We start from the raw sequence: 26,784 nt of genomic DNA on the forward strand, positions 1-26,784 counted from the left end.
CCCCTCCCTGCGATCTCCAATTACCCCTGTCCTCCCCGACGTCTACATCTTCCAAAGTCTACACCTTCCAAATGAGATCACTCCGCAACAACTCTCGTTAAAAAGTACAGGCGCCAGACTACTGCAATTTCCACGCCGATTTCTTTAATCTTATTTTTTTCTTTTCCCGGACGTAAACGCGATTCGGAACAGCCGCCGACCGCGAAGAAATGGGGGTGAGGACTCGCTCTAATGGCGGCTTCGCAGCCCGGGGCGGGCCGACCGGCCCACCGGCTGCTGACAATGGAATCAACCGCGCGCGCTCCCTTGCCCGCTCTAAACATCACCGTACTCTCCATACAGCCATGTAGGCCGCGTGCAGGCCTGCGCAATTCGTAGGCGCCAGGTGGCGCCTCCCCGGGGGGGGGGGGGGGGAGGGGGGCGCCCTCTGACCTCCGCTTGTCCATCGATTAGAGAGTCAGGTGCGCGCGTGGATGTGTTTACCGTTAGCAGACCAGCCACGTTAGCGGTCCGCCCGCCTGCCCGCCTGTCGTTGTCGAGGGGTTGCAAACAGAGAACGCTTAGCGATACCTGGTTCTTTGTTTTTTTTCGTCTGCGTCTCATTTTTTGCTTTCTCGAATCGGTGCGCAAGCCGCGGCGAAAGCTCGCGCAGATGGGGTCGAAGCGGAGACGGAAGCGAACCGCGTGCAAAAAACGGAGGAGCCGAGAACAGCTCCGTGGTACGTCCCGGCCATTACTGAAACAGGTGCACCGACCAAGGCAACCCCCCCCCCCCCCGCTCTTTTTATTCGTTAGATGCCAGTAAAGAATGAAAAAGTGAAAGGAAGAAGAACAGGAAGAAGGAGAAGAGAAAAAAGAATTAATAGAGCGAGATGAGAAAAGTGAGAGATAAATAAAATTTTGTAAACGACGCGGCCGTCTTTTAGCGTCATCGGCGCTACCGAAGCGGGAACGGCAGCCATCCTCGTCACGGGCCTACCGAGACGCGTGGCGAAGCCTGCTTACAGAATTTTTAATCCGAGAAAGATCGTGACGCGCCAAGCGCAGAGGGATCGAAATTAGGTTTCCAAGAAATGTTCTAAAGAGTATGTGTATATGGTTATACAGTATAAGTGGGTATGGTTATACAGAATAAGTGAATGTGGTTATACAGCATAAGTGTATGTGGTTATACAGGATAAGTGTATGTGGTTATACAGCATAAGTGTATGTGGTTGCACAGCATAAGTGTATGTGGTTACACAGGATAAGTGTATATGGTTACACAGCATAAGTGTATGTGGTTACACAGCATAAGTGTGTGTGGTTACACAGCATAAGTGTATGTGGTTATACAGTATAAGTGCATATGGTTAGACAGCATAAGTGTATATGGTTACACAGCATAAGTGTATATGGTTACATAGCATAAGTGCATATGGTTACACAGCATAAGTGCATATGGTTACACAGCATAAGTGCATATGGTTACACAGCATAAGTGCGTAGGTTATACAGCATAAGTGTATATGGTTAAACAGCATAAGTGTATGTGGCTATACATTATAAGTGTATGTGGTTATACAGTATAAGTGTATATGGTACACGGTTTCGGGACTGTAGCGCGAACTGAGCAGTAGGGCCCGATAAGCATTCTCAGGATCGAAATTCAATGGAGCCGCGGCCGAAGAGCACAACGATTCAAGTACATGTCAGCGGTCGCGTAAGTTCAGTAATAAAAAAAATGTCGCTTACAGCTCAAAACCCCGTGCACTGTGCAGCAGATGTTTCCGTTCACTTTTTGCGGATCGAAGGCCCACTATCTGCATTCAAAGATCTAATCGCGGAATTCATAAGCAGCCTATATAGATGCTTTCACAGACAGCTAGCGCTTGGACGTTACGTGTTTCGTCAGCTACAGTGCGTGGACTATTGAGAGAGTCCGCCTAGAGGTACATATATCAGAACAGACCAACGAAAACTGACGCGCGAGGGACTGCTCTATGAGGAAAGACGGTTTAGTCTGTATAGATGAAGCGACAAGTCCGGACGAGCAACAAAAACAGATCTACTTGAAGTTCAGTCGCAATTATTAGCCTGTCGAAGTTCATTGTTCCAAAGTACATCGTTAAAAAACGCACTTTCTATCGCAGCAATCTCTATATAAATGCAAGATGGTCTAACTGACGCCCCGTGCAGATTGCGTAATGTTTTTTACTAATTAGGGTAATCGTTAAACTCGCACAACACAAGGAAGGTGACGACAGCTGCACATGTTCTGGGTCGACAGCGCTGACTTTGGTCTCAACACCCCTAGTAAAATAAATCAATAGATAAGCAAAGAAAGAAAGAAATAAAGAAAATGGAGTAAGGGGCGACGCTGCCTTCTAAGCGTTAGCACCACGTGGACAATGCGGGCATTACAGGCATAGCGGAAAGCGACCGGAACGCACCATTGTACACCGCGGAATAAGGTCAGGGGGCGAACCGATACGCTACAATGTTTTTTTTGTACACTACATCATTCCGCTTTGTATCTATCTTTCCTGCGTTCGTGTCTCCTGTCTTGCCGTTAGCGAGAAACTTTCCTTCCTGCGCGAAACAATGCGTTGTGGAAAAGCCTCGAGAGAACAAAAAAAAAAAAGAATTTGTCGTCGACAAAGCGATCGAGCCATATGCGGGAAGTACAAAAGAAGATGTAGAATAAGAAAAAGGCAAAAAAGAAGAGAGAGAGAGAGAGAGGACACGTGACAGGGATGTCTGTCTTTGAGACGCCGAAAATAAAGCGACATCGCGAAGCGAGGCCCAGTGCGCAAGTCCACATTACGTGCTCCCGCGCGCCCCCTTGAGACAGCGGCGGCGGCAGGAGCAGTGCAATAATAATGTCGCTCCCGGAGATACGCTCCTCCGAACAATGGCGACGCGAAGCGTACGACCAACTCGGAGACGAAGAATGCCTGTCACTTTCAGCGGGCCTGCTATACGCGGTTGACACGCCGCATTCCACGCACGTGCGTACACGTCCGCATCGTTATACAGGATATTTCTAGTGAAAACGAGAACAAAAGAAAAAGGAACGATTTTTTTTTTCGTCGCTATACAGTTGGGGGTCACTGGGGGAGACCTTTCAGGTTTTGCGGTCGCGACGGCATGGAAAGGCTGCTCGCACGAAATTTATACGCTGAACTCGATGTGTACGTACAACAGGGAGACCCACAGTCGCGTATGCCTACGCGCGACATAAACTGATAAAAATAAAAGAGAGAGCATACAGGTAGCCTCTGGTGGAATAGAAACTGGTAAGCGCTGCCAGTTCCATACAGGAATCTCGCAGAACGAAACCTCGGACTCCGGCGACTGCTTCGTTCGCGTAATCAGTGCAAAATTAACAGCCGCCCGAAACTCGAATTAAGTGTGCAGACGTAGTGGTCAGCCGCAAGCGCGATTCAAAACGCCCTACAAACAATTTCAGCTGCGAAACAATTCTGAAAACTTTAAACTGTGAGTCACCGTGGACGAACACGTTCAGCCTTCGCTTTCTAGCTCGTCGAATGCCACTATATATATATATATATATATATATATATATATATATATATATATATATATATATATATATATATATGAGCTTCTTCGACTTCGATGTAGAAGAGCATGTATCTACTCTGGGGCTGCTCCTATAGCCGGCCAATTCAGACGCGTCGTGCCGAATGCAGGACCCTCCTTTGGATACTGCACACCGTATCGCGTGTTCTATCAAAGCGCCCGTATTATAATGATGATAAGTGGTGATGACATTACTTTGTTTCTTCAATTCAATTTTTTCACCATCATTACGTGATGTGAGGAGCGCAGACAAAAAAAGGCCAATCTGAAAAATGAGTTGCAGATGTCTGCGCCTCTGGTGTCGGAGTACAGCATGGCACAACACTGAAGTGCATGAAAATTTTCAACCTGTACCAAACGTTAAGCAGAAGGCAAGCAAATTGTAACTATCGCTACAAACGGACGGATATTAAAAAAAGAAACAACGTGAAAAGAAAATTAAGTCAATATTTCATTGTAGTAATCATGACAGGTACGTCATACGCAGCGGAACGCTGTCGGCTACTGTTCATGTCTATATGTAATGGCATCTCGTCCCCGGCGCTAGAGTGAGCTATAAACCATCCAGTTCACTATAACGGCGCCGTTGCACTATATTGTACTAGAGCACTAACTCGTCTAGAGTTTACTAGAGCCCTAACTCGTCTAGAGTGTACTGGAGCCTTAACTCGTCTAGAGTGTACTGGAGCCTTAACGCGTCTAGAGTGTACTGGAGCCTTAACTCGTCTAGAGTGTACTAGAGCACTAACACGTCTAGAGTGTACTAGAGCACTAACACGTCTAGAGTGTACTAGAGCGCTAACTCGTCTAGAGTTTACTAGAGGCCTAACTCGTCTAGAGCGTACTGGAGCCTTAACTCGTCTAGAGTGTACTAGAGCACTAACACGTCTAGAGTGTACTGGAGTCTTAACTCGTCTAGAGTGCACTAGACCACTAACTCGTCTAGAGTGTACTAGAGCACTAACTCGTCTAGAGTATACTAGAGCACTGTACTCACCGACGTGAACGATGGGCAGTGTCGCCATCTCGTGGAGTATGCGCTCGACCAGTTCCGAGTTCTCCGGGTAGAGCCACTCGCGCGCGATGCCCGTCTGGAACTGCTCCCAGCTGGTCATGTTGCGGCTGACGACGAGAACACAGGGTGGTGAGCCGTAGTTAGTTCACACTGGCTGTCGAACAGCTGTCATTTTTTTCGAAAGCACGGACATACACGACGTGAACGCTGGCGCCGTGAACAATCCAGAAAGAAAAACGAAAACGAGCCTATACACGACTTTGTTTTTCGACTTTGTCTTGCACTGTACTCCCTTTACATTGCGTGCGTTCTTTCCAGTGTTTACCAGTGTTCGTTTTTTTTCAATGTACAAACTTATTTGTTTCCCCTACTATGTAGTTCCCTTTTTTGCCTTAAATATTTGTGATTTTTCTGTAACCACCCCCCCCCCGCCCTACCCGATGCTCCTCCGATTCTGTAGGGTAAACTGAATAAATAATAAAAAACAAATACTAAAGCAGATATACCACGAATGGCGCAGTCGTATGCGTCGTTTTAATCGGTAATATGAGCTCGTCTTCACACTTGGCGAGGCGGGTGAAATATTTGGGCCAGTTGGCGAGTAATTTCGAAATGGTCCGTTTTAGCTTGAAGGCAAGGAAAGGAGGAAACGACGTAAAACACACGAATCGCTGAAGGCATCCTGCGCGGGGCGTTTCAGCAACTATAGTTAACCCATGGCGTCAGTACGACGTCTCAGGTTTCACGGCCCATTTTTGCGTAGGTCGCGCTACTTTGTCGCGTAGGGAAAGTTCCACCCGAAAGTTGCCAAGCCTAGTTATATAATTACTATTTATCTCGAAATACAACTTGGTCCTTCTCTGATGAACAAACATTGGACCGGTGCTTAGCAGACACTGTTAACGAAAACGTGATGTCGCAGGAAACTGGTGATAGAGTGTCGAGGTGGGCGTCAACACCCACCTCTATCGCGTTCGCGTCTTTTTTCCAATGTCCACTAAGCTAAGTTAAACTAAACTAAGTTAGGTGGGCCTATAAGCTATTCCGGGCCCTACTCTAACAGTTATACAGCTTAAGATCTATCACTAAACTAGGTCGTCCTATCAGCTATTCCGGACCCTAATCTAACAGTTAGCTTAACACCCATCATTAAACTAAGTCGTCCTATCAGCCATTGCGGACCCTAATCGAACAGTAAGCTTAACATCTATCACGAAACAAGGTCCTCTTATCAGTTATTCTGGACCCCAATCTAACAATAAGCTTAACATCGGTCACTAACTAGTCCGGCCTATCAACCATTCCGGACCCTAATCTAACTGTAAGCTTAAAGGTACACTAAAGGTTACTATTAAGTGAACGTGGACTGTCGAAATACCATCCCAGAAACCTCGAAACGCTTGTTTCGTGCCAAGGAGAGACTTATTTTAAGAGAAAATGCGTTCTGAAGCGTCCGCGTACCTCTAGCGCAGTTCAAATCGCCCGCCCTCCGATTGAGGAGTACTGACATCATGGTCTCATAGTGACGTTGCGCCATCGGTGAGTAGAACGGCGTCCGCAGACGGCGCTACGGCTTTTCTGCGCAAAACGCAAACGCGCGGCCAGAAACAGAGCCAAGACAGAGCCGACAGCAGAGCGAAAGCGGGAGTATGGTGGCTAGCGGAAGAAGAAACGCGCGACCATAAGCTGGTACTTTATTCTATGACGCAAACTTCGACGCTCGTCACAATGGACCCTGACAACGACAGATTGGCTCGCGATGCTGGGCTCAACTTCAGCGATTTGAGCACTGACGAGCGCGACCTGCTGCTGAGGGCTCACGCTGCCGCCTCGACACCGGCTCTCCGGAGTGAGAAAGCAACGAGGGCGTCCCACGACATCACAAGGACGTGGCATTCCCACTGCTTGTTCGAAATGAAAGTTTCGCGAGCCAGCAGAACCAGCACAGCACGACGCGATAACGAAACTACTGAAACTCCAAAGCGTGCAAGGCGCAGAGTCGAGCGCGCAGAGTCGAGCGAAAACGAAACCTTTCGACCACCCATACTACTGAAGGGTAACGTCAAAATATTATTTTTTCTTAGAATCGAATAGATGTCGACAAGTAGCACTTTCTTCCGCCTTATAATCGAATGAAATATTTTAATACGAGTAGTTGACTATTAGTAACACAAATTATGAGGAGTGCTTTCGTCATCGGGCTAGTACCGGAATGTCGCTGGGGGGTCTCAAATCGTGTCATGCATTTACCTCAATTTCTCGGTTACTAAAGCTCTGTTCGCGATTAGATTGACGCCTTAGACGTTCTTGAACATTGCTCTACCACTTTAACTTGACTTTCTGGTAACCTTTAGTGTCCCTTTAACATCTGTAACTAAACTAGGTCGTACTATTTAGCCGCGTCTAGGCGAACGTTGGCCACCATCACTCACGTGGTCTCGATCTGAAGGATGTGCCCCAGCGTGGGGTTGTAGCGTCGGGGCCTGACGACCGCCCGGCGCGCTTCGGCCGGGGGCCAGGCGATGTGCACCAGGTCCTCGAAGGGGTCGTGCGGCGGCTTCTGCTGCGGTTCGCCGTCGACGACCTCCTTCTCCGCGCTGCCAGCGGCTGCTGCGGCTGCGTTGCCGGGTCGTCTCTTGTTGCCGCCCGCCAGCGCGTTGCCTCCCGCGGCGTCATTCTTCTTCGAACCCTTGGCCGCCGCAACCGAGGGTTTGCCGCGACTGAGCACCGGCGGAGGAGGTGGCGAAGACGCCAGCGAACCCGGGCCGGGATCCGCTTGGCCTCCGACTCCAGCGGCTTCGCTGCCCGTTCTCTTGGAACCTCCTTCGACCGAGGCCTTGGTCAAAAGTCTCTTGCCGAGGACTCCCGACGGATCGGGCCCGGCCTGCGAAAGACGACGCACGTTATTAGTCATCAAGACGGCAAGGTGGGCCAGTTGGTTGGGATTCACAGTAAGGCTCGTTACAGCGCAACACAAGACGAGGACAAAAAGAACGTATAAAGGGCCGTGTCGCCGTTTTATACCTTCTTTTGCCCTCGTCATGTGTTGCGCTGCAACGAACGTTGTTAGTGTGCGGCAGCATGTGTAACCGTTGAGGTGGAAGACAACAAACAGGTCTCGCACGCGCCACTAGTCATTAGAGATAAAAAAATAATAAATAAATAAAACGATGGAGTTTTCCGCCACTTTCTTGTCTACGATTCTCCATGTCCGGTTGTTCAATACTTGCGGGCCCGGCACCAGGGAACGCACCTGGGTCTTGATTAGGACTACATGGTGTCTAGGCTAGCCTAGCGATCAGATGTAACTCTTCGTCACTTCACACTTTATTTACAAGAATGTGAGTGCTGAGGCGAACTAAACACTATAAAGAAAACTCAAGCGACCAGCCTGAACCCTCTCTCACACGGCGAGTCCGCGCGAAACTGCGTCGAGGAAGGGGGGGGGGGTAAGCGAAATGACAACCGTGCTTCTTGCGTCTGTTCACACTGCTAACCACGTAGACTAACCCCGACCATTGTGACTGCACATGCAGCATGAAACGAGGGACAGACGGCATATGCGCCTTCGCGTCGTCTGTCCCCCGTGTTCCGGTGTCTGTTTCGCGCTGCCTGAGGTCACGGATCCGCGCGAGTTAGCCCGAGAACAATTTTCGGACCTTCAGTTCATTACTGACTGCGCCGGCGGTTATCACGTCGGAAGTTTCGTGCTGCAGAAGCACCATTTATGTTTGCACAGTCCCACAGTTTTAAAAAGTTTTTTCGGGTGTTCGGTATCCGGATAAACGCAAGCAGACTGGGCGTTTTACCGGATGAGCGGAGGCCCAAACGGGAAGGGCCTGCACGGTGCAGCCACCTGGTAGCGAGTAGCTCAATCAAAGACAGAGCTAATATTGCATTAATCAAACCTGTCTTACTTCTGATGTGTATTTTCGGCAGCAGCGTAATCGTATACTGCTTCCGAGAATTTGCACTAGCAGCAAAGTAAAACGGACTTGGTTACCGCGATATTAGCCGTGTTCGCCTGGTTGAGCTCTGCGCCACAAGGTGGCTAGGCCATTTACGTTTGCGCCTCAGCTCATCCGGTAAAACGCCCAGCCCGTTCGCGTTTACGTGTGGTTTACCGGAATATCGAACACGCTAAATCTCTCAATTAAGGATATCCATTACATCGCCTACCTGCAAGTCGTAAGGGTGATCGATAGTTTAGGATCGCCGTTTAGTGGAATGTTGACTACAAAAGAACTGCACGCCAAGGCGTGCTGGTAATCCATATTTGATGCTTCAAGAATGCTAACTACTCGCCTGCTGCACCGACGGTCCGGCGACTCCCTTGCGGTGGCTGGGTACCCAGTCCTGCGCCGGCGACGCGAACGGCAGCTGGCGGACTCCGGTGATGCGCACGAGGGTGAGGAAGAGAATGGCCGATGCGGCGAGTAGGAGCCCCGAAACGAGCCGCTGCTTGAGTTTCACCCCTCGGCAGAGGAGCCGGGAGGGCCAGCCCAGGGGCACGCGGGCCCCCGAGGAAGCCACCTTGGCCGCGGAGCCCCCCGGGCAGTGTAGCCCGGCGAATTCCAGCGCCAGGGCGACCGGTGATGCGCCTGCGAGACAGAGGAGGATTCGGGGGGGGAGGGGGGGAGATGGAATGGTCAGTTAGCGTGAGCACCAATTTTACGGTGACTATATATGTACTTTCGACCTGTAGCATGAGCGAAAGTCCACAGAAAGTCTATACTTTAATCTTGCCTATGCTTTGAGCTTTTTGCGCAACATAAGTCAACAGGAAGTCAACAGAAATTCAGCAGTCTGCCAGAAATCTCTGCTTCGATATCCTACCACAAAGAAGTCCACGGGAAGGATACAGGAAGACTAGACTTCGTAACAGTATCTACACTTTGCACCTGTAGCACAGCGGATGTCTACGTGTAGTCAATAAGAAGCATCCGCTTTGAATCTCTAAACCAAAGGAAGTCAATAGGAAGTCATTATAAAATCAAAAAGCCTATACAAAAATATTTAACTTTGAGCTTCTGTCACAAGCACCTCAGTAGGAAGTACACAGGAAATCAATATTCTGCAACACAATGTATGCTTTGAGCCTCTAGCAATAATCATATCTAAATTAAGTCTGTGAACAACCCATAATATACATCTTACAAAGTAAGTCATCAGGAAGTACATAGTCAAATAAATACCCTGAGCTTACATCAGAAATAAATCAGCAGGAAGCATATCAGAAACCAAATACTTTATAACAAGACCTATCTATACCTTAGGCTTCTGGAACAAAGTAAGCCTACGGGAGGCCTGTAAATTGTCTATACTTCAACTGTATCGATACTTCAAGCATTTAGTACAAAGAAAATCGATAAATATGTTATTGTTAATTGCAAATACATTTTTTTATCTAGACGCTCAAAGAGATCTATACTATACTATGTCTACACGATGAGCTTCTAGTACAAAGCAAATCTACCAAAAAGCTCCATAGTTTATAACAAAGACGATACTTTGAAGTGTAGCGCGAAGTATAGACTTTGTATAGCGCAACGAAAGTCACCAATGATGTTTAGAGAAAGTATATACTATAAACGCTGTGATGCCTCTTTCACCTCATGCGCTACGTCGACACGATAGCAACTGACTTTACCCGAGAGAAACGATTGTAGTAGTCAGTTTGCCGAAAAATTCGCTATCATTCTGCCGAGTTTTGAATGATTAACAACAAAGGTGCTTTACGCACTGCTGTCTTATGAAAGGTGCAACCAACATACACTCTTTAAAAATATATATTTCGACAGCCTACGAAAAATCAACGAATCTCTTTACTATACACTCTAAAGGATATTAACAAACGTGACCGAGTAGTTATCTTTCTCGAATACTGGCTTCGGACTGTCTCGAAGGAAGTCACGCTTTTAAGCAAGATAAAGGAAAATACTGCTCAATAGGAAATACGACTTGTCGACAAGAAATAAGCTTTGGCGATGACGTGGACGGCCCGAAACAGTCTTTTCCATTGACTACGAGTAAGACAACAGAGAGGGGTGCACAGAGTCTAGAGCGACTAGGCTCTACGTAGCGAATCGAATCATCTCGATTCGATTCGCTACGGAAAGGAGGAGATCGACGATCCGCCAAAGCGAAACTTCGCGGCTGCCACCCGCTATGCACGTCGGCACAAAGAGGGCAAGTTCACGTGTATAGGATCGCAATAACGCAGTGGATGCATAAACGATAATTTGCGGGCTATTCGGGGAAGTTTGTTTGTTATGGAGGAGAGAGATCATACACGTGATGTCGTAGTGACGATAAATAATAGACGGCGAAGAAGTGGAGAAGACCTTGGCCACTCCAAGAGACATAAAGGCCGAGGAAAAGAACGAGTCACGCGCTGAGCAAAGGGATTCAGTTCGGCATCAATAAAGCCGCTGCGAAATGTAGCCAGCGGTACAAAGGATGACGGCGACGGGATGAAAGATCGGGTAGTGCCCCCCCCCCCCACACACACAGAGAGAGAGAGAGAGGTTCGTTCAATCACAACCGTTCAGGAAGCCACGTTCGCCTCAACATACGGATTCTTTCGATCGAAAGACGCTCGGCGTGTAAGCCGAAGGAATCTCTTTCGCAAACAAGTTTGCTCCTGCAGACAATCTGGCCGCCCAACCTTTCAGCGTATGGGCCGAGGTTCGTAAGGCTCAAGAAAAAGGGGGAAATAAAATTAAGAAAAAAAAGAACCTTTTAGAAAATATGTGCACACCCAATGCACTGTGGGAATCAATGTTATTCGGGCCGTATTGCAGTTTATCTACGGCGGCGTCTGGGGTTCCTCAAAGCACTGCTACACGGTGCAACGTGTACGCGTGTAACGCGAGCACTTGCGTGCGCGACGCGCTCGCGTATATGCGTGACGTCACGGCGACGACAATATGTGACGGCGACAGTGACGACGACGGCCGTGAGGGCTTACTGATCTATCGTACGCTCGAGGAAACGTCATAGCGTGCGGCTGCCGGGCCGATTCAGAAGGCTAGTGCGCTGCAGCTAAACTGAGGCCCGATACAAGAAGGCGGCGAGATGTCGCGTAGCGCCTCAAACCGCCAGCTGCCACGAGCGAAGAATGGGGGCGGGAATTGGCCTCTCTCTCGCTGTCACAAATGTATTGCTTTTATTGGACGTCACAGAACATCTTGCTCGACGAATGAAGAGTCGTGAGGTTGTTGTTGTTGTTCACCGCGGTGCCGTGAGGGCGACTGTGGCGTCGTGGGTAGAGGCGAGACGAGAAACGAGGCGATCGAGAACAGAAACCTTTCGGCCTGTTTACCGGTCTCAACGGGGCTGCTAAGAGGCAATGGCTTCCCATTCAAATATCGGCAGACTTCAACGATTCCTCACGGCTCCGGTCTCGTTCGCTGCGGAAGTAGCATGACTCTCACAGAGGACAACAGCATCGTCTTTCCGTTGCCTGGGAGACGCGGCACGTCACATCCTCGAGAACAAATCCACGATGGGGACAAAGTTGTATTCGTTTCGCTATACGGCGTTGCTTGACGTGGCACTCGGCAACATATGCACAGATGGCGCCTCGCGCGGAATGTGCGTGAGACTCGAAGTTTCGAAGTCCAAGACCAGACGTGAATGTTGCGCGGCAGCTCGTAGGTTAAGCTCAACTGGCAGCCGACTACGCGCTGTCGCAGGGGCTGAAGTTCGGTGCTTAGCGGCGGCGGCTACGATGGTTGGCAAAGTTGTTGTTTTCAACAGCCATATGGTTGCCAGGTCTACGGCTTATCCAGCCGAGGATGAGATGCGGCTATGTTACCTGCGCAGCTCCGTTTTTACAGCGAAGCTGTGTGTGGCTAGGATCCCGGGATTCTTTCGCGTCCGTCGACAGAAAACTATCATCATCAATGGCTCGCACCCCCTTAAGCACTCATATCCCCGTAAAACTCATACCCCCGGAAGCACTCATACCCCCTCGAGCAAGCAAAAAAGACAAACAAAAACGCTGTGGCTTACAGCTCCGTAATAATAATAATAATATTTGGGGTTTTACGTGCCAAAACCACTTTCTGATTATGAGGCACGCCGTAGTGGAGGACTCCGGAAATTTTGACCACCTGGGGTTCTTTAACGTGCACCTAAATCTAAGCACACGGGTGTTTTCGCATTTCGCCCCCATCGAAATGCGGCCGCCGTGGCCGGGATTCGATCCCGCGACCTCGTGCTCAGCAGCCCAACACCATAGCCACTTAGCAACCACGGCGGGTATACAGCTCCGTAAGGCAGAGGGTGCGAGCACTCAGCAAAGTGAAGGGAGCGGTGCCTACATTCTAGTCAGCGTACAAACACTATAATAGCATATCGCCCGCCACGGTTATGAGTGCAGCAGTTTAACCCGAGACACCGAGCTCAAGGCGGGACACCGCATAAGCGACAGAGGCTTACCTTTATCCATAATGTAGAGATAGTCCTACAGCGAGGATCTTGGTAAACACACTACTCACGGACGTAACCGAAGAAGCATCCCCCCGTCTCGAACTTATTCCAAAAAAGAAAACACCGCGGGCTCCATTATAGATCGGAAGAGCAGCGCAGGCCGCGGACAGCTGTACCAACGTAGGCACTAAAACAGCAAAGTTCAGCGAGGTTGCTTCTCTACAACGAAAAAGGCCATCTTCTACTCGCTTTCGTACAAGGTGCTCGCTACAGGGAATTAAAAGGCCGAGTATCGAGAAGCTCATCTGTGGTCCGAGCGGTTTCGCTGAGGCAGAGGCAGAGCCAGCGTCTTCGCAGCACGTCTGCCCCTTCCTGTAACGACATGCAGAGAACGTAACGGTAATCTTCGAAATTTACCGCGACACAGCTTTGAACTGGCAAAAAAACGTTCTTCTCTCGATTTGCATTTCGTTTCAGCTCGTTTCCTTCCACGCGTGGCGAAAAAGACACGCGTGACGTTAGTGCGCACATTGAGAAATTTAGGTCGGCTTCGTGACAATGACGTCGACCGCGACCGGTCAAAGCGCCGGCGAAGGTCAGACACAATTGACCGCGGCAAACTTGAAAGTAATATAGTAATAATAATAATATCTAAAGTTGATGCTTCAGCAGAAGCCAAAGGCGACCACAGTGTGATTAAAGACACGTACATAAAAAATGTTTGCACATGAAGACGTAAACGTTCACTATTTCTTTTAAAAAAATATTGAACAGCTTGTTCTCTGTAGGTACGCTGCGGACCGGCGCTTTGTTTAACACTCACAAGCTAGAATGACCTGCACTACAGACATGTTTAATTATTGATCAAAGAATTCGTTTACCAAATCTTTACCGTAATATCGGCTTTATACTTTGTTTCTATGGAAGTGTAGGTGGCGTTGCTGCGGGTAAATCCAAAATATTTCCTGAAATGAAAAACAAAAACAAAAAAGAAGAAGAAAGCTCTCCGAGGGTACCGCCACTTGTATTCGACCAAAATCAGATTTACCCTTATTAGGAAGAAAGCGAATAATAAAAAACGTAACGTTATCAATACTACTTCAGCAATCATAAACAAATAAAGGCATTAGAGGACGAAAATTTTACCAGAAATTCGTACAAGTAGGCAGAATGTGGCAGAAATTTGTGGCCAATACAGCAGAACGCGACATAATCTCTTACCAAACCCCGACTTCCGCGGTATATACGAGCTCTGTTAGAAAAGTATGCGACCTTTGGCCGAATAAAAAAAAAAAAACTGGCATAACTGAAGCGTTGGAGACCTAATCACCCTCAAAGTAGCCTCCTTGGGACTCCACACACTTCTCCCAGCGGTGCTGCCATTGTTGGAAGCATTCCGAGAAGGCCTCTTTCGGGATGGAGTTTAGCTCAGCTGTCGTACTGCCATAATGTCCTCTCTTGTCTGAAATAGCGCTCCTTTCAATGGCCTCTTGATTTTGGGAAACAGCCAGAAGTCGCAGGGGGCCATATCAGGAGAGTAAGGAGCCTGTTGAACTACAGGAGTCTGGTTTTCCGCCAAAAAAGTCTGAATCAAAATTGTCGTGATGGATGCGCCAGTTTCCTGTTGACCACAACTCCGGTCTCTTGCACCGCACAGAATCACGTAGGGGACGGAGGACATCCCTGTAGTACTATTTGGTGATTGTTTGACCCTGTGGTGCGTACTCGTGGTGTACCACACCGCGGGAGTCAAAGAAAGCAGTCAGCATCACTTTGACGTTGCTGCGCACTTGGCGGGCCTTCTTTGGCCTTGGTGACGTGGAATGCTTCCTCTGCGACGACTGGGATTAGGTTTCCGGGTCGTACCCATACAACCAAGACTCGTCACCAGTGATTATGGTGTTCATGAAGTCGGGGTCACTGTTTGCGGAATTCAGCACGTCCTGTGAGACTTCAACATGAAGTTGCTTTTGCTCCACCGTGAGCAGCTTCGGCAGAAATTTCGCCTCAACTCTCTTCCTGGCCAAATCTTCGGTCATAATGGAAGGTGCAGAAAAAGTGCTGACGCCCACCTCTTCCGCAATTTCTCGGATAGTCACACGACGGTCCCGCATCACCACAGCGTTCACTTCGGCATTGGCCTGGTGATTTCGGCATGTTGATGGCCGACCGGAGCGTGGCTCGCTCTCCACCGATGTGCGGCCGTCTTTAAACCGGTTGTACCATTCCTTAATCTGTGTGATGCTCATGGCATCGTCATCGAAAGCCGTCTGAATCTTCCGAATGGTTTCCATTCGGCATCGCCCAGTTTCTGGCAAAATTTTATGCAGTAGCGCTGCTTCAGTCGCTCCGCCATTTTCCTTGCAATACAAAACCGACGAGAGCACTGCGCACTACCTCACTCAAACGCTGCGACCCAGCGACTGATGCTGTCGGCAGGCGGGAAAAAATTCGCGCATGCGCACGAAGGTTCAACGTCGGCTGATGTAAGCGCGCTTGTTTCACATGCATCAGTTGTGCGCAAAAAAAAATAGTAATAGGGTCGGATACTTTTCTAACAGACCTCGTATACTATAGCTTTTAAGAAAGGCGAGGCACAATGGAGAAAGAGATAATCATTTCGATTCGAAAGCATTATACGGGTTACTCGAAAAAATTCGCAGTCGTGGGTTATCACCGACGCACAGTTAACAAAGAGGGAGAGGTTGCTGGAGGCGAGGAGGAAAAAAAAATTATGGGGTTTTACGTGCCAAAACCACTTTCTGATTATGAGGCAAGCCGTAGTGGAGGACTCCGGAAATTTCGACCACTTGAGGTTCTTTAACGTGCACCTAAATCTAAGTACACGGGTGTTTCGCACTTCGCCCCCACCGAAATGCGGCCGCCGTGGCCGAGATTCGATCCCGCGACCTCGTCCTCAGCAGCCCAACACCATAGCCACTGAGCAACCACGGCGGGTAAGGCGAGGAGGAGGAAAACGGGTCGACTTGTGAGGAGGAGGCGGGCGCAGGCGCTGACGACCCCGTCACGTGATAGCGTGCCATCATCATCATCATCGCTTGGTGGGTTGCGCCGGTCGCGTCGCAACCGTACCGCTGTGCCGGTGTTGCGGCATGAAATGATGATGATGGTGATGATGATCATAACCGAGGAAGCGGGACCTACTCACTAAGGGGGATGGGCCAACAGTCGGGTGTACTTCGTGAATTTATTCGAAGGATGAATTACAGCGATGGCGGTTAGCCTCTAGTATTTCGGGACTTTTCGTGTCCGTCAGCAAAACGAAAAGAAAGAGAAAAAAAATTAAACCGAAATAAAGTGCACATCTCCTTTGGAATCAGGCATACAGCACACCAGCTCACTATTCGTTTCAATAAAGAAAAGCACAAAAACAAGCGTCGGAACCGCATGATGGACGATAAGGCGCCTGTGAACAATGCGAGGCCCGTTCCTTCTTCCCGCGTGTGTTTCCCGGTAAAGACTACGGTTGCATAAGCTGCTCCGGTGGGAGAGGGGCAACAGCAGCATACGAATCAGTGGGTGACGTCACCAAACTTCATATACGAAAGGGAGACCCGCCCGGCAACTCGTTCAGTTCACTGCACGGCCGCTATGGGTGTGCCACGCAAAGACTCCCAAAGAGCAGCGTGAATACGACGAGCGTCGAAGAGTGCAAAATCGCAATGCTCAGCAACGGTGTAGTGCTAAGACGAGGCTGAACAATAAAACATTTCATATCCCCATCGACGGCATTTGGGTTTCGCTGGCCATCCGCATTTGCAGGGTCAGCATGACGAATTAATATTTTTTTTTAGAATATGTAATTATGATAAATGAATGAAAGGCAAGCAGAATATAGATACATTACTCTTGGAAAGTCATTCTGGACGAACAATAATAAAGATATCTTAAAGAAACGATGAGCGCAAAAAAAAAAAAAAGAAAGATGACCGATGAGATTAAAATGAAATCACTGGGATTCGCAAGGGAATTTCTATATGGCCACACATTACATCACAGAGCGAATGTCGCAGCACAAAAGCCTCGAAATAAAACGAAAGAGGAGCGTGCAATGACATGCCAAGCTTCACGAAAGGAAAATGTAATACTTCAACTTTTTCAACACTTTTGCGCCAAACTGAGAAAAAGCAGAGCTCGCAAAAAGAACTCTGTTAGTGTAAAATAATGCTCCGTTTCTCTTTGAGTATTTCTTGAAAGGCTTATTGATAAAGAGCTAAGTGACTATTTTGTAGAGGGAGCAAAGACTACACGAAGCGAGTTTCGAGTTTGCGTACCAGAAGGGTCTTGAAACGAACGGTTAGGTAATGAAATCCGTGATGATGATGTGTGGAGCTTTATGGCGCACGGGCCAGGTTTGGCCAAAGAGCGCCAAGCCAATATGAAATCCGCGACTTCGCGAAAGAAGTATCAGCGCTGAGGTTTCGGCGAGAAATGGTATCTATATAAAAGGACGAAATTTGGCCCCAACTTTCTTCAGTGAAAATGAAGCTTCTCCCGCCGTGTCTATCAAACCGGTGCTTTATAAAAAATATGCCGAAACCTTCAACGATGTTTGTCGATGTAAGCGAATAAAACGAAAGAACCAACGACGGTTCGCTGGACTGGTTTGATAATAGAGCTGTTAAGAGGTAATCAGTGACAGAATATGTGAGAAAGGCAAAGCCTGGACACTTCACGCTGGACTTGTATGCTTGGACATGCAGGATTTGGCGTAACGCTGACATTGCGGGGGTAAACGGAGAAGATAAATCTAACATTTCAATTAGGGAAGTGTGTGCGAGAATTTGAGTTACGTTATTTTGAGGAGGGTCTCATATACAGCACTATAGCATATTCTAAAATCTTGGCCTCATAACAGTTATACAGGCTAATAGTTTTACTCGAGGAGCAGCAAGAGCCATTTGAGAAAACCTAGGAACCACCACGCTAGAATCGATTTCCAGAAATAAAAAATATTATTTCGCCCCGTATTTAGCGGCGTTTCCCCAGTGAAGTCGAACAGACGACGTTAATGGGAGGATCGTGACGTCATTGGAGCGGTAACCTTGGCAACGCTTTGAAGCTGCGGCATGGCTACTTCGCGTCGTCGCGTTCAGGGGGCGTCTGCATCGAGCTTTGCTTCTGCGCTTAAGGTTAAACTGATCAGCAGTCGGTACAGGTATGAAATGATAAGAGCATCGGTGTAAGAAAAGCAGGGGAGAGATTGATAAAACAGGAGCCATTGCACTTGTGTGGGCATAACGGTACAATAAGGCGATAGAGGTTTCAGATACGAAAGTTAAACATCGGGATCAAATAGGCAAAAGGCTACATAGCGATAGATGTAGTCAAACCTGAATGAATCAGGCAGGCTGGGTGACTATTTGTCCCCGCTCCGTTTCCAAGGCACGCCAAAAAAAAACATAATCATCATCGTCATCAACTGCGAAGGTGCCTCGATGAGCGCGCCCCCGTACGGCGCGTATCAAGGCACCCTAAGCCTAGTTGAAGATAACAGAGAGCAAGATAATGAAAGCGCCAGGGCGCTTGCACCTTCTCTTCAAGGCCTCGCACCGGCAAGTGTGTCATTGCGTGTCGTTCTTTACATGACAAGGGACGCAAAACGTTGCGTGTACTGGTACGGCGTTGTAAACAGCTGCCTATAGCGCCGTGCGATACGTACACCGGTTGAGAACTCTTGCACATTATATTGCAGACCGCTTTCAATCCTTTTCGAAACTGACCATAGGTACCGCGCGATTACGTTACATACGCTCACACCGAATATGATCTCACGTGCGTGCGAAACTGGATGAAAGTGTTTCCCTCGTGATCTTGCCCAACCAGCCTTCGACAAAACCGGCGCTAGGGAGTTTTAGATTAGGGGACGCAAGCGGGGCTTGCGTACGCAAGAACTAGGGGCCACGGCACTGCGCATGCGCGGTACAGTTGCCCCTAGTTCTTGCGCATGCAAGTCGCTTGCGTCCCCTAACTTAAAGCTCTCTGCCAATTCGACACAGTCGGTTGTGTCGTCACGGGCGGCGAAACGCGCAACCGTGACGTACCACGTGTCCTTCTATACTGCAGCAAAACAACGTGAGAACGCAGAACGCGGCGTAAAAAAAAAAAAGAAAAAAAAAACACGTGACATACCGCCAAACGGCACTGCATCTCGACATATTAGCGGCCCGTGAAAATGAAAAAGTCCTTCTTAAAAGCACATCGAAACATGACATACCCGAGGAGACAGCAACATTGTCCACGTGCTTGGTAGCCCTGCTCCTGGCATCATTGGGAGGCATTTAAACAAGAAACAGTTTTTTTTTTATCACGTTAGTTAACATGAAGGCCATTATGAATAACCGACACGAAAAGCTACCATCTTCCACAGCTGTCTTCCGAGTATCGAGAGGATATATTTAGATAAATAAACAACGTCGTACATGTTATCCAGCGTCCACGACTCCGAGAGGAGAATTCGTTCAGAAGCGTCGTTCAAAGAAAGACGTTGCTTTCTTTTGTTATTGTTCTTTTTATTGTTATCGTTTCCTTTTACTGTCTTCAATAGGAAGTAGCGACGAGCACCATGCAGGCCTGCATGTACGATCCGTTCCTCAATCGCGTATGTAGGGCGGGACAATGACAACATCAATCACCGAAGATATGAGCACGCGGGTACATCTGCAAGTAGACCCAATTTTCCTTGCTTCATTCTTTTTTCTTCGATTAAGTTTTTTTTCTTTAGTGCGGTAGACGAGCTCGGGGATGACACGTCACCGTTTCAACGGGACAGGCAAACAAGAAGGCAGGTGGATGGGATGGACAGATGGCGCATTCGAGGCAGACAAGATGTACTCAGCTTGAGCATAGTGGTGACGTATATAGTCATTCGCGTGTTTCCAGTGCGATCGGTTGATCGACTGAAAAAAAAAAAAGACCTGTCTTAACTTCGTTCGCTTGCTCTCCGTGAAATATACCAGCAATTGCTATTGCACAGCTGTTCTTAATGCTCAAGCAGCTTCTGCCACCCCCCCCCCCCTCACATTCTTTTTGTTTGCTTGATGGTGACTGGATAAGTTCACAGGAGGTTGATTCACTGCATAGTCTGCTGGCATTTTCTTTTTTCTTTTTGACCAGGATCCCTCCGTGCTCCGCATTTCAATGCAGTCTGCATTGCCATAAAATGCTAATGCAATATGAGTGTACGCGTACAGCGTCAAATGTATTAATTTTAAAATTTCGCTTTTACAACTTTCAACACTGTTCTTCATTGATAATAACAGGCGTACCACAGACAAGCGAACGAGTATAGCAATGCCGTTTAACATTTGCATAAGTAATGGAGTATGAATCAGGCTGCCCGTTTAATAATGTACGCCGACGATTGCAGGATGTTCTTTTCACTTCGGCGACTTAATCATCTCAACTCGTACTGTTAGCTAATGACGCGCTGGGAACAGTGATGAATCGGAGTAGGGTTAATCTTTGTTAACGAAAGCTGCAATATTCAAATCAATTCATAAATTCTTTCTTATTGCATAGGTTCAATACACACCTCGGTGATAACAAGACTGGGTTAGTACAAACGATGTTAGAGTACTGCAGATTACTTCCAGCGACAAGCTAAACTACAATCTGAGATTCCCGTCAGAATGAAGTTGCCTTAATTAAGGTTGCGAAAGGCATGTGGCCCATACGTTCCAGGATTGGAGATTTAGTTTAACTCAAGATTAAATTTTCATTTTACAAAGCCATGCTTCATTTGCGCGCGCGCACGCACGCACGCACGCACGCACGCACAATACCACAGCCTTGTTCGGGAAACGACTACGCAAAATAAACAATCTGAATTTGCAAACGTCGCAGAAGAAAGCATTCGACCAAGTCGGAAATGCCCAATGTGACGGTCGTATACGTTGCAACCTACTCGAATCATGCGTTTCTGCCAGAGAACATCTGGTCAATCTGAACCTTCAACTTCAATATCAAACATAACGTGTGTGTATGTATGTATGTATGTATGTATGTATGTATGTATGTATGTATGTATGTATGTATGTATGTATGTATGTATGTATGTATGTATGTATGTATGTATGTATGTATGTATGTATGTATGTATGTATGTATGTATGTATGTATGTATGTATGTATGTATGTATGTATGTATGTATGTATGTATGTATGTATGTATGTATGTATGTATGTATGTATGTATGTATGTATGTATGTATGTATGTATGTATGTATGTATGTGGAAGGAAACACGACTCAAACTGTTTCTTTTCTTTTCGGGGATTCCGTATGGTTTTTAATTGGACTGCCACGTATCATTATAAGTCTTGCTAATTTCATAAACAGCTTGAATATTAAGACGAACCTATAACTCGGGCCTCACTGCGATACCTGCCTATTCAAGTACATGAAAAACGCGGAACTGCTTTTATGAGGAAACCTCTAGACCGATTTTATTCAAGTTTGTTGAATATGAGAGATATATAAGTTAACTTCTAGTGAGTGTAATAAGCAGAATTTTTACTCAGAGGGCCTGACCCCTTTTTTTAAATGCCGAAAATTGGTATCTTTTAGAAGCACGAAGTTAGAAAAATCGAATTTGCAAACTTCGCGCTTCTATCTTTTCTTTTTTCTTTTGCGCAGAGCAACGTAGCTCCGCGCAAAAGCCAGATTTCGCCAGCCCTGTAAACTGCATCCATTAGAGAACCTCAAGCGGACAAATTTGGTATATATTAACCGACAGCTTACGCGGATTCGTATTGACGTTTATAAGAGTTTTACAAAAGCCTTATTAATAAATTACTTATACACTTCGCGAGCGTGTATAACATCAGTTTTGTACGCTTCAGACGTGCATGCTACTAAATGCAGTTTTCATAATTGTGATATCGTTTTTCATTCGTGAGATACAGATTTGCTAACCTGATAGTTTCGTTTTCTCTTTAGTTTTGTAATGTTCAACAATCTTTATTTAAAAAATCGAAGGCCTCAATAAAAAAAAAGACGCTTGCAACAGTCATTAGAAATTAATACTTTTCTTTAAATGTAACAGTCCTCATTAAATTCGGCGCTGTGGTTGGCGAGAAAGGAGATTTCTCCTTTTCCCATGTACTTGGATAGGAAGCCCCGAGCTAAACCTTCCTGAGCTAAACCGGGCCCCAAAGCAAATTTTCGTTATACGCTGAAAGTTGTCACGTGTCCTCTAGGGAGCGTTTCGCCGCAAAAGATGTTTCAAATCGGCTCATTAATAGTCGAGATACGATTTCTGCAGGCGAGCTCCGCTGCCAAGCGAGACGCTCTCTCTCTCCACTCACCACTTTCGGCGGAGCTGTCACCTCGACCATGCAAGTGCGAGCTGATTGGCTGGTTGAGCATTACGTCACGCGAAGGCGATAGTATCGCCGAAAGGTGATCGTCCGAGAATACGACGCCGGGCTAATTATGCCTGTCAAATAGGCCTATGCATTCCCGCAAGCCGCATATCGTATTATACTCCAGTGTTGGGCAACTTAGCGAGCATGTCGCGAAATTTTTGGCGAGTCGTTAATAACCTGAACGACAAATCTGGCTTCCCCGAGTCTTGGCGAATTTTTTATTGACGTAAGTATAGCCGGCAAGTGGCCCCCGGTGAAACTCCTCAAGGAAAATTCGACAGTGGGCTTAGGTTATTGAACATGGTCACAACCTAGTACACGAAAACAACGAGAGTACCAGAGTGGAACAGCAAGTATACGCCAAATACGGGACACCGCGTACAAACTTCTCTAAATTTTTTTACAAAATAAGCAGTTGCTTGCTCGCGCTTGGTGTCCGGCGATGACGCATACTTGCTCTAGTCGTCGTTTTCACGTACTAAATTAACGTTCCCAAGGTACTTGTGGTTAAATTCGGTGCCTCAACCCAGGTTTATCGCAGGGGTGATATGCGCCTCTATTTGGCGCTGCAGTCGACTTTCGTTAATTCAAACTCGGTTAACTCGAATTTTTGCTTAATGCGAACGCACTGGAAAGTTTCCACGAGAACCCATACATTGCCATGGAAGAAAAGCTACTTTAGTTCGAACGCGAAAGCGTGCCGCTTCGGTTAATTCGACCCCTTCCGGTCTCCTAATGCGAGCAGCGGCTGCTAGGGCTTGAAAAACAAGAAATTCTGCGGCCGGTGCTACTGCTTCATTAAGCACGAAGCTGATTCACTTTACTTTTGTTTTATTTTCAGAGTTTTCAGGACTTTACTTTTCCTATTAGTTCAACGCTTAGGGCGCTCATTGCGGCAGGCCGGTCGAGTCACGCTTCAATAGGCAGAATCAGAAAGACGTTACAATAAAAACACATTTGAATTCGTTCATATTAGCCGCCGTCTGTTAACTCGATCTTTCGGATAATTCGACCAAATCTCGAGGTCCCGCAAAGGTCGAATTAACGGGAGTCGGCTGTACTTCTAAAAGCATAGCGAGGACGTTATTAGTGAGCCGTCTCTGGGGTGCTTGAAAGCTACTTTTCCAGGTAAAACGCAATTTTGAGATTTGAAGGCTTTTTTTTTCAAAATCGGCGGTTCGCTTTTCCTTTTTCAATATCCGACTGTCCACTCGACACCGCAGAAGATAATTTAAATCAATTCAGTTAAAAGTATTATATTAACCAGGACATGTAATAGCAATTAAAACATGATGCCGGCCCAATTTCAAGGAACGCGTCGTCATCGCTTAGCGACTTTTCGCTAATGGTGGAGTGTTCCGCGCCTTGATTTTGTCATTTCGTTGAAGAAAAAAGAAGTCACCAGCACAATACAAATGGTTTGCACTGACACCATCGGAGCCGCCATGCTAGCGCACCGGCGCGGTGATAAGCTGGGTCCCCGAACACACGTGAATGCTATCAATTACTTGCCCAGATATGTAGGAATGTATTTATTTGTGAACTGGCTATCTTCAATGCATCTTTCTTTTTCAGTTCAAACTCGTTTACACTATTTACTTTTCGAGGACTGACACGATATTAATTTGTTTCTTCTTTCGAGCCCTCGTAATCGGGTGCATACACCGCGATACAAAAGTTAAAACGGAAGTCAATGATTAGTAAAGTACAAACAGCACCACAATGCGGTTTTCACAAAAACACCCAGACAGTCATGAAAAAAAAAAATTAGTGATAAAGCGTTTTAATGCCTGAAAAATTGCATGTGCCATCGACAGGTGGCGCAACACGTAATTATTGTAAATATAGTCATCTTTGCGACAAAATTATTTCCGGTTAAAAACAGTGTGTTCGTTTTGACAACCGATGCTCATTCCCTGGCTTCCTCTCGAGGTCCCTTTTCATGGGAACCATAAAGATTAGCCACACTGCTGCGAGAAACTTCGTCGCGTATACGGCAAGAAAGAGAGACAGCGAGAGAGTTAGAGCGAGAGAAAGGCAAAGGAAAGACAGCGAGGTTAACCAGAGGTTATCTCCGGTTGGCCACCCTGTTCTGGGGGAGTAGCAAAGGGATGCGATAGCTGAGAGATAGGAAAGGATAAAAAAAGAAACAGAAAGAGAAAGAAAACACACACACACACACACACACACCACACACACACACGTACACTCGATGCGTACGAACCGTTTCTGTGGCAAGAAAGAAAAACCACCCGAGTTCCACGCACTTACCCCTGAACCGGCGCATCAAACGAGCCATGACGGCTGCGGCGCGAGGGGTCAGCAGACCACGTCTTTCATCGGCGACAAGCTTTTCCCGGCACACTCTGTTCGTCTATACGAAACATACATGGGCCCCGAGACGCGCAGACCTTTGCGCGGAGCGCTCGAGCATCGCGCGGAAAGCAGAGTGAGAAGTGACACCAAGGCAGCTACACTTTAATACGCTCGGGACACCGCGCTGAGGGCTGCGTGGCATGCGTATCCGGGTGACTGTACCGATGTTCACAAAGCATTCAGTCTAAAAAAAAAACGCTTACACCCTTCGGGTTGTATTTTGTCCCCAAACGATAATCGTCATCTGTCTTGCCCGCATTTCCTTTCTTTAACGCTGCGAGCCCGGTACTTCGCAGTCGCGAACGGCTAGCGCGTTATCGGCTTGACATAGCATTCTCGACAAGAAAGTAGCTAGCGCCGAGTTTTCGAGAGACGAAACGCAAGCGAGGCAGATGATGATTATCGTTGTGGGACAAAATAAGACAAGAACACCATAGCCACTGAGCAACCACGGCAGGTCCGCGTAGCTACGTCACTCCCCGCTTCGTATGCTACAGTTGCCGCTTCCCCACAACTGAAGCTTATGCAACCATAATGTTTACCGGGAAACACTGGCGGCGAACGCTATGCGCGAAGGCGAGCTTTCTTGTTCTTTTTGTTTCTTTCCCCCGCACGGCCGGCGCCTCCGCTGCGGAGGCGAGCGCCATCTGGTGACACTGCAAGGAACCCCGCGGCGCGCGCTTCCCGCAGTGATTGGCTGAGTGTTTGCTCACAGACACGACATATGCATTGGGGAGGGGGGTAGAGGTAAAAAAAAGCTGTAAAAAGCTATACAATATATATATATATATATATATATATATATATATATATATATATATATATATATATATATATATATAGTCATATCATAAGAAGCCAGCAAACACTGACACCAAGGACAACATAGGGGAAAATGCGAAGGTTGTGGGTTCGGTTCCCACCTGCGGCAAGTTGTTTTTTCCTCCGCTTTATTTTCCATTAATTTATCGTTTCTTTATTTCATTTCTAAGCACAATTTCCCCTATGTTGTCCCTGGTGTCAGTGTCAGTGTTGGCTTCTTATGATACGACTAATATAAAAATCGGGCCCCTCGGTTAACCCCCTTTCTTCTCGTTTATATATATACACAAGCCCACGCCAAGTTTCTCCGCCGACGCCAGCGCTTGTCATTCCCCTACCGGAGCAAACCGAAACTTCACGGGTGGTCACGGCCGCCCTCCTCCGCTTATCGCTCCGTTCAGCTGCACCGCTCTCGCGTTGCAGGTGGTCGCCTCTTCGATTCACGTGAAAAGATCAACACTGGTTGAAGGAGGGATGTCTCTTGAGCCAGCGTTTCGACAATGGAACTTGTCATCGTCGAGACAACAATTGCCGCGGGTGCCCAAAGGAAACACGCAACCCTGAACCTGCTAGGCGCATACGTGTTGTAGTGCATTATGACAAATCGAAACGTTAAAACGAGACTGAGTTAGCCACAGCTGATTCTTTCAAGCGGTCGTAAGAATGCGAAATAGACTAGTGCTCACATGTAAGCAGGGCCTTTCAATCCCAGGGGCTTAATTTCTTGCGAGAGCAGGGAGTAGAGACATACTGTTTTGACAATTAAACAGACGAGCAATTAAAAAATTGAAGAAAATGGTTAACGGAATGTGAGTTGCATCAACGGACTCATATTGCACCTAAGTGTTTTCATTTGACATTCGCTCTTCTTACTCTTTCCGCTCGGAGGCTATACAGCGTTACGCTGCTTAGCAGGAGGGCCTGGATTCGATTTCCGTCCACGGCGACTGCATACCGAGAAATGTAATTAAAAAAAGAAAGAAAAGAAAATGCTCGTGGGCGGTCTTGGAGTGTGCAGTCAAGAACAGGAGATGGCGAAAACAAATGCTGAGACCTCCACCACGGTGTCTCACATAGTCCACTTTTCAGCTTCTGGACGCTGTAGACCCCGCAATTTAACATGACTTAACGCTTTCCACACTGCTGTGTACTGGAAGAACA

General features: G+C 47.3%; 1 protein-coding gene across 2 annotated transcripts in view; it reads right to left on the minus strand.

The window, feature by feature from the left end:
• LOC142590101 (extracellular serine/threonine protein CG31145-like) overlaps window positions 1-19,482 on the minus strand; it is a 71,067-nt gene extending 51,585 nt beyond the window's left edge. The window contains exons 1-4 of one of the 2 annotated variants that reach the window (XM_075701956.1): window positions 19,275-19,482; window positions 8,906-9,201; window positions 7,033-7,484; window positions 4,583-4,707 (exon numbers count right to left, since the gene is read on the minus strand). In XM_075701956.1, the coding sequence (XP_075558071.1) occupies window positions 4,583-4,707; window positions 7,033-7,484; window positions 8,906-9,201; window positions 19,275-19,338 (937 nt within the window). In that variant the 5' untranslated portion in view covers window positions 19,339-19,482. Of the gene's footprint in view, window positions 1-4,582; window positions 4,708-7,032; window positions 7,485-8,905; window positions 9,202-13,045; window positions 13,365-19,274 lie in introns of those variants that run through there. The other variant, XM_075701957.1, reaches the window with a different exon arrangement.
• Window positions 19,483-26,784: the final 7,302 nt, after the last annotated feature.

Source organism: Dermacentor variabilis, chromosome 8 (genome assembly GCF_050947875.1).
Source record: "Dermacentor variabilis isolate Ectoservices chromosome 8, ASM5094787v1, whole genome shotgun sequence".
Taxonomy (NCBI): Eukaryota; Metazoa; Arthropoda; class Arachnida; order Ixodida; family Ixodidae; genus Dermacentor; species Dermacentor variabilis.